The sequence below is a fragment of the Ptiloglossa arizonensis genome, chromosome 1 (assembly GCF_051014685.1).
Source record: "Ptiloglossa arizonensis isolate GNS036 chromosome 1, iyPtiAriz1_principal, whole genome shotgun sequence".
NCBI classification, from domain to species: domain Eukaryota; kingdom Metazoa; phylum Arthropoda; class Insecta; order Hymenoptera; family Colletidae; genus Ptiloglossa; species Ptiloglossa arizonensis.
Genome location: NC_135048.1, coordinates 13,407,806 through 13,424,930, shown reverse-complemented (window position 1 = coordinate 13,424,930; position 17,125 = coordinate 13,407,806). Strand labels below are relative to the sequence as shown.

The window sequence follows — 17,125 nt, the reverse complement described above, 5'->3', positions numbered from 1 at the left end:
GAATTCTGTTTAATAAAAACAATTCCACCGCGATGTATGCGACATTCCGCGACAAAGGGCAAAACAAATTGACCAACAACCTCATCATTCTTGCATCCGGGGTCGTATCCAGAAACGCGCAACATCTGGTATCGTTTTCCCTTTAAGCGAAAGAAGAAAAAAAAAGAAACAACGGAAAAACGAGAAAAAGAGATGCGGCAGATTAGGGAAAATGAGAATATCACGAGCGTCACGGTTATTGATTACCCAGAAGGCCGGAGGGCCGCGATTCACTCCAAAATGGAGGCTTACAAGAGGGTATATAATGCCACGAGCGAATCGCCACGAAATTGATAGTGGAACCCGCGAACAAGCACGGAACGCTTGCCAAGCTGGTACCAACCAGTAGCGATGGGACTGATCTAATGCCACACTCATTAATACCGACACTGTTCGAGTATTCGATATTGTGTCGAGGTATCGTACAAGTACCAAATAAATTGTACTTTGTTAATGGTAAGACTTACTCGAGTATTCGATATTGTGTCGAGGTATCGTACAAGTACCAAATAAATTGTACTTTGTTAATGGTAAGACTTACTCGAGTCTTCGATATTGTGTCGAGGTATCGTACAAGTACCAAATAAATTGTACTTTGTTAATGGTAAGACTTACTCGAGTCTTCGATATTGTGTCGAGGTATCGTACAAGTACCAAATAAATTGTACTTTGTTAATGGTAAGACTTACTCGATTCTTCGATATTGTGTCGAGGTATTGTACAAGTACCAAATAAATTGTACTTTGTTAATGGTAAGACTTACTCGAGTCTTCGATATTGTGTCGAGGTATCGTACAAGTACCAAATAAATTGTACTTTGTTAATGGTAAGACTTACTCGAGTCTTCGATATTGTGTCGAGGTATCGTACAAGTACCAGAATAAATTGTACTTTGTTAATAGTAATACCTACTTGGTGACGTAATGATCAGTACCAATATAAATAAAAATTCAAATCAATATTATTTTAATTACCGAAAAAGACCCGAATTAAGAACCGAGACGTTCATTATGCTTCTTCGGGCTGTATTTATTAAAATATTTTGAATACTACAAACAATAGATATAGATCCTCTTGTATCAAACCATTCCAAGAAATGTCTTTGAAGTACTTGAATACAAATGTTTATATTGCTCACAATGTTGAAAATATGATAATAAATAGAGACCAAACGAGCACAGTTTATTTGAAACGAACGACTTTTAATTTTGGTCCTCCGCAATGTACAATCTATGATTATACTCCAAAATTAGAACGTCTTTATTTCGAGCACGGAAATGACTATGACTTGAGAGCAAGGTGAGATAGGGCTAACGTTTCTACGAGCTCTTTTAATTGTTTCCTACGAAAATGTAATATGTATGTGCACAAGTAGCGGAACACGGCTAAAATTATTATTGTGAAATTCAATCTTAAACGTAATTTTAAATGTAAATGCACCGAAGGTACGAAGTCACGTCTCAGTCCCATCGTTACAGACTGGTATTCCAGAAAGTCCGCGGATCGATGGAAGGTTCGATCGTGGCTTTCACCGCGAAAACTACTAATTTATGCACGAGTCTTCCCGGTTCCTTTGAAAACACCGCCGTCGTCGCGACGCGGAACGATACGCGCGGCGGAACATTGTACGCTTAATACGCGCCGAGTTAATTGCTCGGAGAACACTTCCTTCGAGCATTTCTCTCTTCGTTTAGCCATCGCAGTGATAAGTTTTTCATTTCCATCCGCCAATACATATCGACCGGTGTTCGAAACGCGTTTACATTCTCCGTCAAAGATGAGAATAAAATATCGAAATAAAATAATTCGGAAAAATCTACAGCGTAGATTTACAAAATCTTCGGTCGACCAAAATATTGAAATAAAATAATCCAGAAGAATCTACAGCGTAGATTTACAGAATCTTCGCTCGACGAAAATATTGAAATAAAATAATCCAGAAAAATCTACAGTGTAGATTTACAAAATCTTCGCTCGACGAAAATATTGAAATAAAATAATCCAAAGAAATCTACAATGTGCGAAGCTCTTCGTTTATACTTAAACCGAGTCGAGTTCACTTTAATCGAAGTTACGTTCGCAAACAACGTACTTCTCGCTTCCCACGCGGATCTTATCTTCTTGTATTTCGTTTCTCGCGATACACGAATGTGTTTATATACAACGTTGCAATAATCTTGTGCAATGAAACCTCTGATTGAAATAAATAAACGAATCGAAGAAATTCGAGTCTACTTTGGATTTAGACCTTGATGTACAATGTGTATCAAAATTGGTGGTTCTCAGAATTGCGGTAGATTTCTTTCGGAGAGATATCAATGATAGTTATAATTTTTGCGACACTCTGGGTCGAATTCGTGACACTTTTTTTCTGGATAGAGAACCACTGATAGTTTGCGGATATTCGTGTTGATCTTCGAGCAATTTTAACGCCGTGTACCAACATGTACAAGTGTCCTGACGAGCAAGTTTGCGAGTCGACGAAACGAGAGGAGTCGGAACTTATGAATTGAATTTGAATCAGCAAGGAGACGATTTGCAAGACAAATATTTGCCGGCTGAATCCTGTAATCCTAGCCAAACGTCGGACCATGGCGTGAAGTGTTTTTCACTGGTGGATTTTCTGGCCAGTCTTTCAGTTTTAAATGACAAAAACAGTATGCAAATTTCTACACGTTATTTTCAGAACGACATTACTCGAACGACTTATTCGAAAATTACCGACTTTGTTTACGCGTAATACGTTTTAAATTTAATTCTTTTTACCAAATCTTTGCATGCTAATACGTACTAACTCGCTCGTTTTTGGCCTTTGAAGAGGGTAATATATTTAACTCCGCGAAGAGGAAATATAAACTACGAGAAAGTATAATATTTCATTACTTCACCAACGCGCATCAAATATTTATTTTCGGTCGTTAAATAGGAAGTATGAAAGTTATCGTGCGAGTACGTATACTTTCGAAGCGTTGAAAACTTTTCGAATCGATGGATTTCTCGTGTGTATTCGTATAACGTGCAAGAACGCTATTCTTGCGCTACACGACGGAATTTCTATCGCCATAGTTGACTCGTGAATATAAAACTTTGATTTCCGACCTACAGGCAGTTTCTGCGCAAAAAGGAGGAAAGATTTTGTTGCTTCGTAGATCGTACCGTCACCATGAAAAAAAAAAAAAATAATATATATATATGTGTATATACATATACTCCGTTATGAGTCGGAAAGTGTGATAGCTATATTTCAACAACGTGATAAAAATGAGATTCGATTGCTGTACGAAAAATACCATTCCACCCATTGAACGTCGCTATACGAACAATAAAGTATAGCTTAGAAAATGGTGGAAATTGTTGAAAAAATTATGATACAATTTATACCCGTTTGGAACTATTTTATTTCGATAATAGTTCGGTAACTATAGTAATATTTCTCTCGACATACTGTATTAAACATTCTAATGCTCCGTGAACACGAACTTATACATCGAATCGTTAAAAATAATTTTAAAATTGTTCTAACCTTTCGGAATGCAGTATCACCCGGATAACTGAACACGAGTCGGATCCAGTTTTGCTCGGTTACTCGAGTAATGTTCCCACTTTGTTCCAGGGATCGATATTTTTTTATCTCGAACTCGTATCGAGTTTCGAATACATCGTCTAATGAGGAGAATGGGGTATATACCAAACGTGAGAGAAATAAAATAATAGTGGTAACTTTTGTTGACTCAACGAGACTAAATTCGCGCGTTTATTCAGGCGATACAGTTACTACTCTATAAATACATTTTACTTTGTTCTCAATGACTAATGTCCGTAGACACTTCGTAATATAAATCTAAAAACTCGATGGAATACTTTTAAATTGAATTAATAACCGATAAATTTAAAACTGTTGCAACAACATTTGAAAATACCGATATTGTATTCACGTCTCGTTTCGTTTATACCCGAATAAACATTGTTTCTCCCCTGGACGTGTTATATCGAACAAATATATTCGGTACAGAAACAACACGTTTTTCAGTTATTGATCCATAATTTTCAAATTTAAAATAATCGAACCAACAGCATTTATCGATGACCGAGTCGAGTCATGTGTATATAATTTGGCGCCAAATTTGAAAACGGTTAAAGAAACGATCGAATGGAACTGTCTGAGATTCGTACTCCTATCAGTTATTTAATAACGAAATTCGAAACTATAAATGTAAATTCAAACAATAATTTACTCACTCTTGTTATCATTTCTCCCACTGTTTTGTCCCTGTCGGTGAATTCTTTAGGTGTAAATAAAAAATCAAGAAACTCAACTTGAATTTTGAACGATATCGTAAAGAACTTTCGACTTCTCGAAGACGATACGTAAAATACTCCAAGATTCGAACTATTGCTGCTCCACGAATATATTTCATTTCTTTTCTACAGGTTCATCGTGCTCCGAGTGCCACGGAGTGGTGAACCTATGCATCGATTTCCCCCGTATGAAATCGCTGAAACCGGAATTCGAAATCGCTATAACCTCACGAGACTCGAAACCTTACGCTCGAACGGACCGCGTGTGCATCGAATCGCGTAATGCACCCCGATACGACTTCACGATCGTACGAAAGACACGGGGACCAGCTCGAAAGAGACTCGATTTTCCGTGGCGGCGGTTCCCTACTTAGAGAGGAAATCAAGGGAACGTTACCTTCGACTTTCATCGACGACGCCATCGCGAACGCTGCTAGTGTTTCTCTACACCTTCTACATAAAACTCGATCGTGCGCGTCTCGTTTTTCGATCTTAACTTCCGAGCGGAACGGCTCTCCCCGCAACACCCGCACTGTTCTTCTTCGTTCTGTATCGTCAGCAGTCCGCAGTCCTACGCATCCTGGAACCGAGGGCTCCGTTTCGTTCGTCTCCTTTTCATCTCGATGTACAAGATCGACTATCGTTCTCCGTCCTTCGTCGTACGCGTCCGCACGGATCGATGGATCAATTGGATCGAATCAACCGCCGTCGGTCGTCGCGCGAGAAACGATCCCATTCATTTCCAATTTAAAGAGGAAATGCTCTCATTCGAAGGAGTAACTATATCGGAAGCTCCGTACTCACTCTCCGTGCAAACAAATATCAATCGCTCCAGCGAATCGAATTCCTTGTCGTACTTTCGTCGGGCGAGTTTCTCGCTATTACTATTACCTAACCTTCTCCCATCCAGGCCAGTTATAATCGTTTCTCAAGATCGAGAATAGAATGTCGACCGTTCCTATTATAGTCTCTCACCCCTATTCTCGTCAGGTGGGTGTCATCAGCCCGTAGCGGAATCGTGATCGCGCTCGTCCGTCGGCAATCTCGCCACGTTTTCGTCTTTCTCTCGGGGGCGAGGGCGGCGTCGATCTTACCGGGCTGAGGTCGCGCGTCCTACTGGAGGTAATACCCTTCCTCTGTCGTTTCGAACTCGACTCAACCCCCCCTTTCTCTCACGCCCCCCGCCCTTCCCACAGTGCCGATTCACCCGCGGACGTGGGGTGGCTCGAAACTGCGTGGACACCGAACGCGCCATCCCTCTCCAACAGCACGCGCTCTTACCCCCACACTGTCTCGAGGCAGCTTCTTCTTTTTCCTCGACTACCTTCTCCGCTTTTCTACTTTTTTCGATACCCCCCTCTCGCTCTCCCGTCACTTCTGACGCGATGGTGTAACCGTGAGACCAACACCCTTGCAACATTTTCGAACGAATAGAGCGGAGGGAGATTTTTTTGTACAGCTCTATCGTATGGATTTTGTTTCACTATTCGAGAGTAGAGAAGAGGTTGAAATTTATCGTCGAGAGAGTTACGAAAGATAGTCTTGCAAAGTTTTCGAAAGGAATAGAGCGGAGAAAGATTTCCTTTTTTGTAAATCTCTATCGTATGGATTTTGTTCTACTCTTCGAGAGCCGAGAAAAGGTTGAAATTTATCGTCGAAAGTTACGAAAGACAGTCTTGAAAAATTTTCGAAAGGAATAGACCGGAGAGAATTTTGTTCCGCTCTTCGAGAGCTGAGAAAAGATTGAAATTTATCGTCGAGAGTTACCAAATGTAGTCTTGCAAAATTTTCGAAAGGAATAGAGCGGAGAGAGATTTCCTTTTTTGTAAAGCTCTATCGTACGAATTTTGTTCCACTTTTCGAGAGTAGAGAAAAGGTTGAAATTTATCGTCAAGAATTACGAAAGGTAGTCTTGCAAAATTTTCGAACGAATAGAGTGGAGGGAATTTTTGTTTTTTGTAACCCTCTATCGCACGAATGTTGCTCTATCCTTCGAGAGTTGCGAACACATGGAAATTCACTGTCATTGAAGACTATAAAAGACAGTCTTGCAAAATTTTCGAATAGAGCGGAGAGAATTTTCCTTTTTCCTAACCCTCTATCGCACGAATGTTACTCTATTCTTCGAGAGTTGCGAAAACATGGAAATTCACTGTCGTTGAGGACTATGAAAGACAATCGAAGTTTAATATTCTTACCTAAAATCGTGGTTAAATTGTTTAATTTATAACGTTTCCGTTTAAAATATCAATGGTTTCGGACGAAACGTAGCGGATCGTTGAATTTTCAGTAAATTTACGTAAATATAATCTACGGCGTTTAAAATTTAAAATATCCCGAGCGAACGTTATGGGAATTTTTGTCTAATCGAGGTCTTAAATAGTCACATTATGCAAGTGGATATTAACGTCTTCATTGCGCGCATTAGAACAAAGTATACGTGTTATATCGAAGTTAGCTGCGAAGGTTTCTTTCACCCCTAACCTCAATTTTAAGTCACGTCGAGAACGTCTGGTGAATCTTCGCGGGTTGTCCCGATTTTAATCTGTCAAACAAATATTTTGACTGAATCATTCCGTAGTTTGAGGGTGACTGTCGTTCGCATGGGTTTAGAAAATTTTGGTAAAAATTTCGACGTTTTGACGGTAAGCCTTTAAGCCTCGACCTTGCAAAGTAAAGCGAGATTGAAGCTCTCCCTCCGGTCCCGAAATCGATATCCGAATCTACAATGCAAATTAACGATTCCGAGGGTTTTCATATTTCACTCATTAAACGTCAAGGTCGAAGAAAGTTCTTCCCAGGGAAAAGCCCCGTTGGTCGGTGCTCGAGTCGAGGCAACTAATAATTTTCCCGAAGTTTCTTCCCCCATTCGACTGTGTTGTGAAACTATTTCGCTCTCGGATACTAAAACACTTTAACGAGTAACATTCCAGCTTGGAACAAATCATATTTTCTCTGAACATTGTTCAAAGAATCCGGAAAATGTTGAACCGAACACTGTTCGCGCGAAACATACAACATTTGATATGATTTTCATGCCATTTTATTCACCCTGATTGCTACGGAGGTAATTTATAGAAATATTCAAAGTGTCAATCGTATAATTATTTTACAATATGTTCAAGGATAATTTATATTGTTCAGATATTTACAATTATTAGATTCTACTTCTGCTAAGCGACGAATATTCAAGCGAAGAAATATTCAAAGTGTCAATCGTATAATTATTTTACAGTATTTTCAAGAATAATTTATATTGTTCACATATTTACAATTATTAGATTCTACTTCTGCTAAGCGACGAATATTCAAGCGAAGAAATATTCAAAGTGTCAATCGTATAATTATTCTACAGTATTTTCAAGGATAATTTATATTATTCAGATATTTACAATTATTAGATTCTACTTCTGTTGAGCGTTGCACGTTCGAAGCGTTTGTCATCGTTGGATCTAATGTAAGTAAAAACCACCACGGTATCCAATGTGTTAATAACGCGTAATTTACTTTCCACAAATGTTCCATTCCTTGATTAATGATCCTATTCAGTATGATTTACGCGGTAACCTTTGAAAGGTAAAAACAATATTTGTTTTGAAATAGGGCAAGGGGAGCTATATACGTGTAGGTTGCTTGTCGAAATTGTTACGGTATTACAAATACTTTGGCCACAAACAAGGATTTCTTTTTGTCTCCATTATGATTTCCGTACATAGTTCTTCTTGTTCTATTTACAAATACTGTTTCTACTTTTTAGAAGATATTGCGTAAATTATCGTATCGAATTCTCTCTTCATTTCAAACAAAAGATATACAATTATACGATTTGTAATCCTTTCGGGGCTGAGAATTTGACGCAATTTTCGTTAAAGTTTCATCGATTGATGATCGTTTTATTCTTTTTTTTTTTTTACGCAAGTTTGAAAAATTTGTAAATAAAATCTATTGGTAAACACCGCTGTCGTTTTTCATAGATATACACGTGTACACGATACGCGAGTGAATGTTGTACATCCGAGAAGTATCGGCTACGGAATATCGTGTGTACCTACATGTGTTATTACCAGTCCCGAAAGAGCTGTGAAAAAGTAACGAAATAAAGGTGAAGGAAAATGTAAGTGCGTACCAATGTTCGACGTTTCGTCCCCGGGCTATGGTAGAAATCAAGCGTGGAAATAAAACCGAACTGTGCAGGAAATAAACAACGCGGTCTGCCCCCTTCTCACGTGACATCTCATTCCAGCGACCACTCAAGCTCTCCATAGCGATCGTACTTTCCTTTTACCGTGGATCCTACTTTTCTACCCTTCCTTCGTCGTCTTTTTCGCTTAAACTGTACTCGCTGGCGAGTTTCGCGGTTTCGTTGAACGAAGTATCGGGATAGGGGTAGCGATCGGTGTCACACGATTCGTTCTGTTTTAACGCGTTTAGGCGAAAAGAACACGCTTCGAGCTCGAGGGAATTTGAATTACGAACATCGAACGTAATGTTTCGTTTCGTTTGTGAAATCGACGACGGACAATATATTGGGTTTTGTTCGGAAAGTCACTTCGTTTTCCAAAATGGAGGATATATAATTTGATAAAATGTTTACACACTCTAAAAAAATCGTGTTTCATTTTTTTGGAAAAAAACGAAATGACTTTCCGAACAACCCGATACAATCGAATAATATTTCACTTGTGTACACGTATCTGGAGTCTTGAGATAAAGATGTTCGAAAATATTGACACGAGATTGAATTATTTCGGGGGCAACTCGTACTTATATATTTTTTATATAAAGGATCGTTAAATGAAAAATTATTTAAAAGAATTAAACTAATCTTGAAAGAGATGAAACCTTGACCGTATAACGGGAAATAAAAATATTGCTTTTATCCCATGGGATTTTATATTAAAAAGAGAAAAAGTTTCCTCGATTTTTGTTCTGTAAAATAAATACGCTTTATTTTAACCAGGACTTATCTGGGAATATACGTAGAGTATAATACTCTAGGTAGTATATGGTATATCGTAAAATATTGGGGCGAAAAAGGTTAAAATTTCGAACACTTTTTATGAAGTACCTGAAATATGATTTTTCGGCTAAAATTACACCTTAATGCTAATTACTGAGATTCCAGTACGAAATGTACACACCAGTGAACTATAATACATATAATGAATTTCCTTCAGCAGTAGTTAGCGTCCACATTATTCCACTCGTCTTATTGTTAATATATGTACATCAAAATAGGTCAACCTGTACATGGGGATTCTGTTGAAACCCTACCTCTTACCATTATATTCTACTTACATTAGTACTATATAAGATTGTGCAGATTATACAGAATACATTATTCCAAGAATTATATTCAGTCGCAATCGATTTGTAATACTCTTACGCTGTACGACATATAAATGAAATTTTCTTGAATTGCTGGTTACTATATTTGAATTTCCAAAGTACCTGAGAATGTCCCTCTTGAGCAATAATTGAACACGCAAAGCAGTAAAAACGGTAGAGCATTCCTTCCAAGATGGAAGACGTCGAAATAACATTTTATCGTTTCGGGATGTTTTCTCGAGTAGACGTTACAGCCTAGATCGATATCCGACACGTGCAGATATAAGTTTCAGAAAATAGTACAAATAACTATACATCACGTTCCCCGAAGGCGTGCAGAACTTTCAAAGCGAACAACTCGAAGGAATCATAATCGTGCATCACGCGAAACATCGTGCATCGACTTATCGTGTTCTCAGTTGCACGTCCAATTCGACCTATCGCTATACATCGACCATTTCCCAACGTCCGGACAAAAAGTGGTTTATTTAAACTTCTGCCAACATTATTCTCCTAGACGCTGTACAGATACTTTCGGTTCGAAACTTATTTCATTAAAGTATAAATAACAATGTAGCTTAACTTTGACCAGTCATCGGATTCGGTGGACGATTATCTCGAAATTTTTAATTAAAAAGTTGCGTGATCTGAGAAGGGAACGCAATAGTACCTGCGGCGATTAACTGTGAATTAAGAACTTTTTAAACCAAGAGCTAGCGTAATTGACGTTTTGTTATCGTTGTGCACTTTTCGAAAAATTCCGTTTCGATGTTTGCAACGTGCGAAGAAACATACGAGCGGGCATATTCGTTCGCGAAAGAAGCAGAAGAAATCATTAATAACAACACGTAGCCGCACCTCGTTTCTCTACCGAACGTATACTTACGCTTCTATAGATACTTCTTTTTCTTTCACTTCGTACATTGTACACAATCTCGGTATAATGCGGTACGTATCACTATTGATATTGTTAAAATTTCACGAGACAAAAATCTAGAGGTCGAAAGCATGAAGGTCATCTCAAAGTCAATTTTAATACTTCTTCGTGTGTACAAAACATCGTACTTCCACGACAATATACCTAACACTCTGCCCAAAGTTCGGACACCTCTAATCAATAAGTGTCCAAAATTTCGATAACGAACTTCTCACCATGTCGAGCTTGTAAAGTTCCTTGACAAGACCCATTATACAGTGGATCAAAAAAGTATTCGTACAGTATACAATAAGGAAATTCCCCTAACCTAAATGGCTGATTTTAATGAAAGTTTGTATGCATGTAAAGCACATTGGGCCCTCTATGACACAATTCTCTTATCGACAAAAAATGTTCTCTAGAGGATAAAATCGAGACCAGAAAATTTAGTATTTCTTCATTTTTTTATTACAATTTTTTGGGGAGATTTCTTTCACAGTTGAACGATAGAACACTATAGACTGAACATTCTTTATCAGAAAATACGCGTGAATAGTTTCTGGACTCACTGTATATATTATTTCCGATATTAATAATTATTACCTCGTGGGCCTTTCCCCCACTCCGTCTTCCTTAGTACGTTACACGGCCGCTAGCTGTCGCTGCATTAACCTCTACAGCTGGAAATTAATTGACAGAAGCTCGTGACTAACTTGTCCAAAGCGAGTTTTTGCTTGCAATAATTCCCATTTAAAGTTGAAAGTAGATTGTGTGTAAAAAATGGATATAGTCGCACTATTTGGATATACATAAATAAGATTTACAATGTTTGAAAGTATTTTAAGAGGGACATCGCTCTGAGACGTCAAAAAATGAATAAATTTTACGAATTTTTTTCCTAAGTAGTTACTAAATGAAAAACGCAATGTTTCTCAGAGAATATAAATATAACTCAGCCGCCACACGGTTGACAAAAACTAGGGGGTTTGAAATAAAAAAGTATCGATTCGTAAATTAGAGACTGTTATCTAAAATGTGCAATACGATTTTTCGAAAATTTTAATAATTCTAAAACTGGTCAAAGTTTGAAGAAAGAACGATCATTTTTATCAAAAAAAAAAAAAAAATGACTTTAAATGTATATGGAAAATTAAGTAATTAACGTATCACAAAAATCGTACGCAACATTGTAGAATACTCTATGAGCATTCTACATATGCAGTTCTGAAGATTTCGTGTTGGCCAAATTGAAAAACGTAGTTTCGAGAAATATGTGAAACAAGTTTATTCGTTTATTCGCTGCAACTTCGCTAAATGTTAGAATTTCGAAATATCGTTTCGTCGTAACTTTCTAAACATTTCGAACTTGAAGGAAATAACGTTCTAAGCGCTTCGAACTCGAAAAAAATAACATTCTAAGCGCTTCGAACTCGAAGAAAACAACATTCTAAACGCTTCGAACATTAAGAAAACAAAAAAAAGGACAAAAAAAATCCCTTCTTTCGACTAGTCGGGATGGAGTTCCCCCCGAAGAAGCACATAACAATCGACATGCATAACGCGTCTTTCCAACGCGAGAGGTTAAACCCCATTTCCGTGCACACGGATCCTGTCCGTCGGCTAGGTTCCTCGCGTTCCTCGCAAGCGGCTTATATGTAAATATACCGGGTCCAGTCGAGTTTCCCGTAGATGTGGAAACCGGTGTTTCGTCGTTCGCGGACAGTTAGCCGTCCACAAAACGCAACATCGATCGGTCGACGAGGGCCCGTCGTCGATACGTGGCTTCGATTTCATCGAACCGGGGTGCCGCGCGATAAGCAACACGGTACGGTGCACAGATTGAATCGCGTTGGGAAATAAAATCGTTCGGAACGAAACAGACGAAAAAAAAAAAAAAAAAAAAACACGGTTTCCTGCTCTAGCCGGGTACAGCGGGGCAGAGGATGGACCAGAGCAGGGGGACGAGGCGGAGCTGAGAACAAAAGAGAGAAATCGGCCGGGCGATGTAGCCGGGACCCGATGTAACCGTGGAGAGCTGTTGTCAGAAACTGTCGAGCGAGAGACCCTTGGTGGAACACAGATGGAAAGAGTTTCGCATTAAAGAAGAACGCCCATTAATTTCTTCATCGATCCGTCGTGTTTCCATTGTCCGGCGAGCGGGTTCGTACCCCACCCCCCTCCGAAAAAAAAAAAAAAAAAAAAAGAAAAAAACGAAGAGGAATCGACGCTCGAACGCCTCTTTGCAATGCAAGCTTTCCACGTGCTCGTGTTTCCTGTTCGACGGATTGATAATGATCCATCGTATTTACGTTGTCGAGTGTCGCACGAAGGGCGGAAAAATCGACACGGATTTCCAACCAAACGGATTCGTGGGGGAACGGGGTACGTTGCAGGTTACTACGACCAAACGATAAATCTATGTATTTGTATTTCTCCGTTTAGAACTCGCCGGGTTAATCTGTTGGCAATTTGTTCGTGTTCGCGACTACGTAAGTAGGTATGTAAATGTAATCGCGTATCTCGGTTCGCGCGATTGTTCGATCGAATACGAGACTATAACGGATCGTTTGTGCAGTCGCGTCTTCGGAACAATATTCACGGGTTTAACGCCATACCTCCATACTAGCGTTTATACCTCCTCGCTTCGTTCTATTAATTCCACTCGTAACTGATATGTACTATATATGTGTATATACATATATCTCAATCAACCGTGCACTTGATGTTCCCTAACCTGTACATCGTTGAAACGTGTAGCCAAAGCCTTTGTCTTATTACGTTCTGATACACATCTATACGAACTATGGATATTTCGATCGTTTAAGGAAACTATCGGTTTTAGAGCACGTCCACTTCGATGTGTACACGTTTCTCGGAAGTTCGTTATTGCATCGTGTTCCATTCGTAGAAAGTGTCCGATTGAAAAATGGTTAAAATAGCTTTGAAATCCGGTTGGTTCAGGTCGGTACCTGTGTTTCGATCGTTTAAAGAAATTATTGGAATTAGAGTACATCCGACACGATCTACGCACGTTTCCCCGAAGTTTGCCACTACATCGTGCTCCATCGTGGTAAGTGTCCAATTGATAAAGTTAAAATAGCTTTGAAATCTTTTCAGGCGTGTACCGGTAAAAGAAAAAGAAAAAAGAAAATATTCCCTCCGCATTAGATGTCCCCCAAGTCGTAAAAAAGAAATACTATCCAATTTTGTATACAATGGGGTTATACAGAGACCCGTGTGTCTGCAAGTATGAACGAGAAAAAAAAAAGAAACGAGAGATATCGTTACGGTTGGGATAGCCTCGCGGTGACCTTGAGCAGCCGATTGGTTTTGTGTTCTCGTTGTATCTCCGTTTCTATCGAGCTGCACGGGGTCTGGTGGAAAAGTCACGGAGTTGGAACCCGAGAGACCCCTTGTATCCCCAAAAGATGATCCTTCTCGGGCACCGAACGTCCCCTCGAAGCTTTTAAAATTGTTATAACACCGAACGTACGAGAAACGTTGCCGAAGGAAAGCCGTGCTTCCAGTTTTATGGAAATAAATAAGGGAAAGGGGGTCGCCGCGAAGACCCCACGGTTGTCCCGTGGCTTTAAAGATGTCTTACGGTGATTCGGGGCGCGAGAATCTCAAAGGGATTCAACGCATCGAAAAAAATACGACTTTAAGTCGTTTATGGAAAATTAAACGATTAACGTATCGGTTCATCATTCGATACGTATATATATATATATATATATATATATACCAGTACATATGCCGTACTGAAGATTTCGTATCGGCCGGATTGAAAAATATAGTTTTCGAGAAATACGCGAAACAAGTCTATTCGTTGCTGCAACTTCGCTAAATGTTAGAATTTCGAAATATCGTTTCGTCGTAACATTCTAAACGCTTCGACCTTGAAGGGAATAACATTCTAAACGCTTCGAACTCGACGAAAATAACATTCTAAACGCATCAGCCGATGCAAAGACGTTCCTCTCGCGAAGTTTCGTTTCTTTTTCTTTTTTTTTTTTCTTCGTCTCGGTTACAACGAACGTGGAACACCCACGCCAGGACACAAATTACCGGGAATAATAAGCAGGTAGGGACGATTCGGGATCGTTTAATAATGGTACGTGGTACGAAAAAGACGTGTCTTTGGCTCGGGCTCAAAGGCTGAACGCAGTCGATGCCAGTGGCGACTCCCTTTTGTAGTCTGTTCCGCATAAAAACGCGGATTGTTCGCCGCGAGAGCGTGCTCCGCCAGTCAAAGGATTCAGAACACCCCGATTTTTTCCGTTTCCACAAACGTTATAAGTCGCTCTTAACATCCTCTCCCTTTATCGCGCACCAGAACCTCCGTCCGTTAACGCGGAGAACGTCGGAGCCAGTTCTTTGAATATTAATTATGGCTAAGGTAACCTTGCCCCGGGAGCTGAACATCCTTAAAAGGATCCTTGACGTGAGCGGGAGCGCCAAGAAATTCGTTTCTAACGTTTCTGCAACGTTTTCACATCGCATACACCGCGATCGAGTTACTATGACGGTTAACGAGGTCGTCGAGAATCCTGCTCGGATGTTTAATCCTGGATTCATAAACACACGTCTCTGATACACCCTCGATTAAAAGAACTCTTACAGCGCATGGCGCGAAAGAGATGTAAATGCATGCTTAGTTTGTGCCTAGAATGCTCGGATTGATTTTTTCAATTTTTTTTTTTTTTCATGTTTAAATTGTCAATAAAAGTTGTTTCTAATATTTGTAGATTTTTATTAATATCTCCCGTAATACTTAAGTTAGGTGACTTTAAAAGTAAGGTGTATCGGAGACATGTTTATGAACAATGTAACCGTAAATATAGTTTATGAATCTAGGGTTAAGGATGCATCCAGGCACGACTCGAGGCCCAAGTCGAACTGCCATAAGTCACGTTCCAACTTGTCCGTGTTATTCGTTCAATGAAAGACAATGTACGAACCAGTGAACGAGCGAAAGAAACTTACCAGCATTTTCGGACGAGCCTCGATCCGAGTTTATTTAGACGAAGTCACAGTTTCACTTGTAGGTACCATTGGGTTGTTCGGAGTCATTTTGTTTTCCAAAATAAAGAATACATCATTTAATTAAATGTTTACACGCTCTAAAAGAATCGTGTTTCATTTTCACCGAAAAAAAATGACTTTCCGAACAACCCAATGTTTGTTCAAGGTAAGAAAGTCGTCGCGCCAATAAACGATCGAGACTTACCAAGATCTTCGAGCGAATTCAGATTCGAGTAGTCGCGTAGAACCGTGTACTATATCTCGCTTATAAGTGTTATTTTTTTTCACACAGAACTGTGAGCAAGCAACCGAACGATCGAGACAAAAGAGATACTCGGTTATCTTTAACCGGCAGTGTTGTCTCAGCGGTGACTCTCTTTTGTTTTGACACCTAAACGATTTCAACGACGAGGAGAATAAAAGAGAGCGGTTGCGTAAGTGGCAGAAGTTCGTTACTGCATAGAATGTCGCTCGTTTGACGCGATCAACGAAGACGCAAAACTCGTGTACTCGTTTTGCTTTATCGAAAGCTTCGTCGACTGCTCGGCCTCGCGATCTTAATCGATCGTTCCAAGGGCGAGGTGTCGTGCTTAGCATGGCGTTGCAGAAGATGCGAACGTTACTTGCAACTTTGATCGTGAAAGTTACGGGTTAGCGATTTGCGCCTCGAAACAATAGGCTTCGAAGAAGACAACGAAACAACCGGTCGACCGTGAGTAGATAATTGGAGGTCGTAGTTCGTAGTCGCGAAGTTCTTGTCTGGTGACGATAAAATAATGTAAGGTGAAATTTACATGTGAAAACGTAACCGGTGACATAACGGTGTCGTAACCGGTTAACGGTTGAAAATAACCGCGCGAAGTGTAGTCGAATTAATTAAACCGTTTGTCGGACACTTACCGAGTGATGCTTCGTGGAGAGATGCCCGACATGCAGCAGAGACAAATTTCGGACAGCAACTTTCAGGTTCCTCCATTCGTTCCTGACCTGTTGCTCCTTTTCACGGCTGAAACAAAAAGTCGTCCGGTTGAATATAAACTCTCTGACAGGGACTCGATAAACACAAGGGAAGAGGTAAAGAACCCGCGTTCCATTTGCCCGGAAATTAATTCGCATTCGTTTTTATCCTGTCTCGGTCAGCTTCCTAGGAAACACGGTTTTATCTCTTCGACTGAAATTACCGACGATAGATCCATTTCATTTCTTGTACGATTATAGAAATTTCAGATATTAACGTTCGACCCGGACCGTAATATTAAAATTGATTACGGTGTAAAGTTTCATGAAAAAGTTCTGCGAGTGGTAGGTTATCTCGACGCGAAAGTGATACATAGCGTGATTCGTATGAGGGGGTGGGGGAAGGGGAGTAACCTTGAGCGGCCAATTAAGTTTGCGTGCACGTACCGGAACAAAAAAATCGTAAACTGTTTCCACCGATTCGATTCGTGCACCTATGTTAACCTTATATTTATGCTTGCCTTCTACGAATATCGTGCGCATTTAAATTAAACGAATCTT

The 17,125-nt window shown here is 39.7% G+C and overlaps 1 protein-coding gene across 9 annotated transcripts in view; it reads right to left on the bottom strand.

Moving 5' to 3' along the window:
• The window catches only part of LOC143153205 (pleckstrin homology domain-containing family G member 5), a 119,418-nt gene that overhangs the window by 81,689 nt on the left and 20,604 nt on the right, over positions 1–17,125 (bottom strand). For all 9 annotated transcript variants that reach the window (XM_076324160.1, XM_076324153.1, XM_076324177.1 and 6 more), the window contains one exon: positions 16,508–16,613. In XM_076324160.1, coding sequence (XP_076180275.1) covers positions 16,508–16,613 — 106 coding nt within the window. The remainder of the gene's footprint in view (positions 1–16,507; positions 16,614–17,125) is intronic.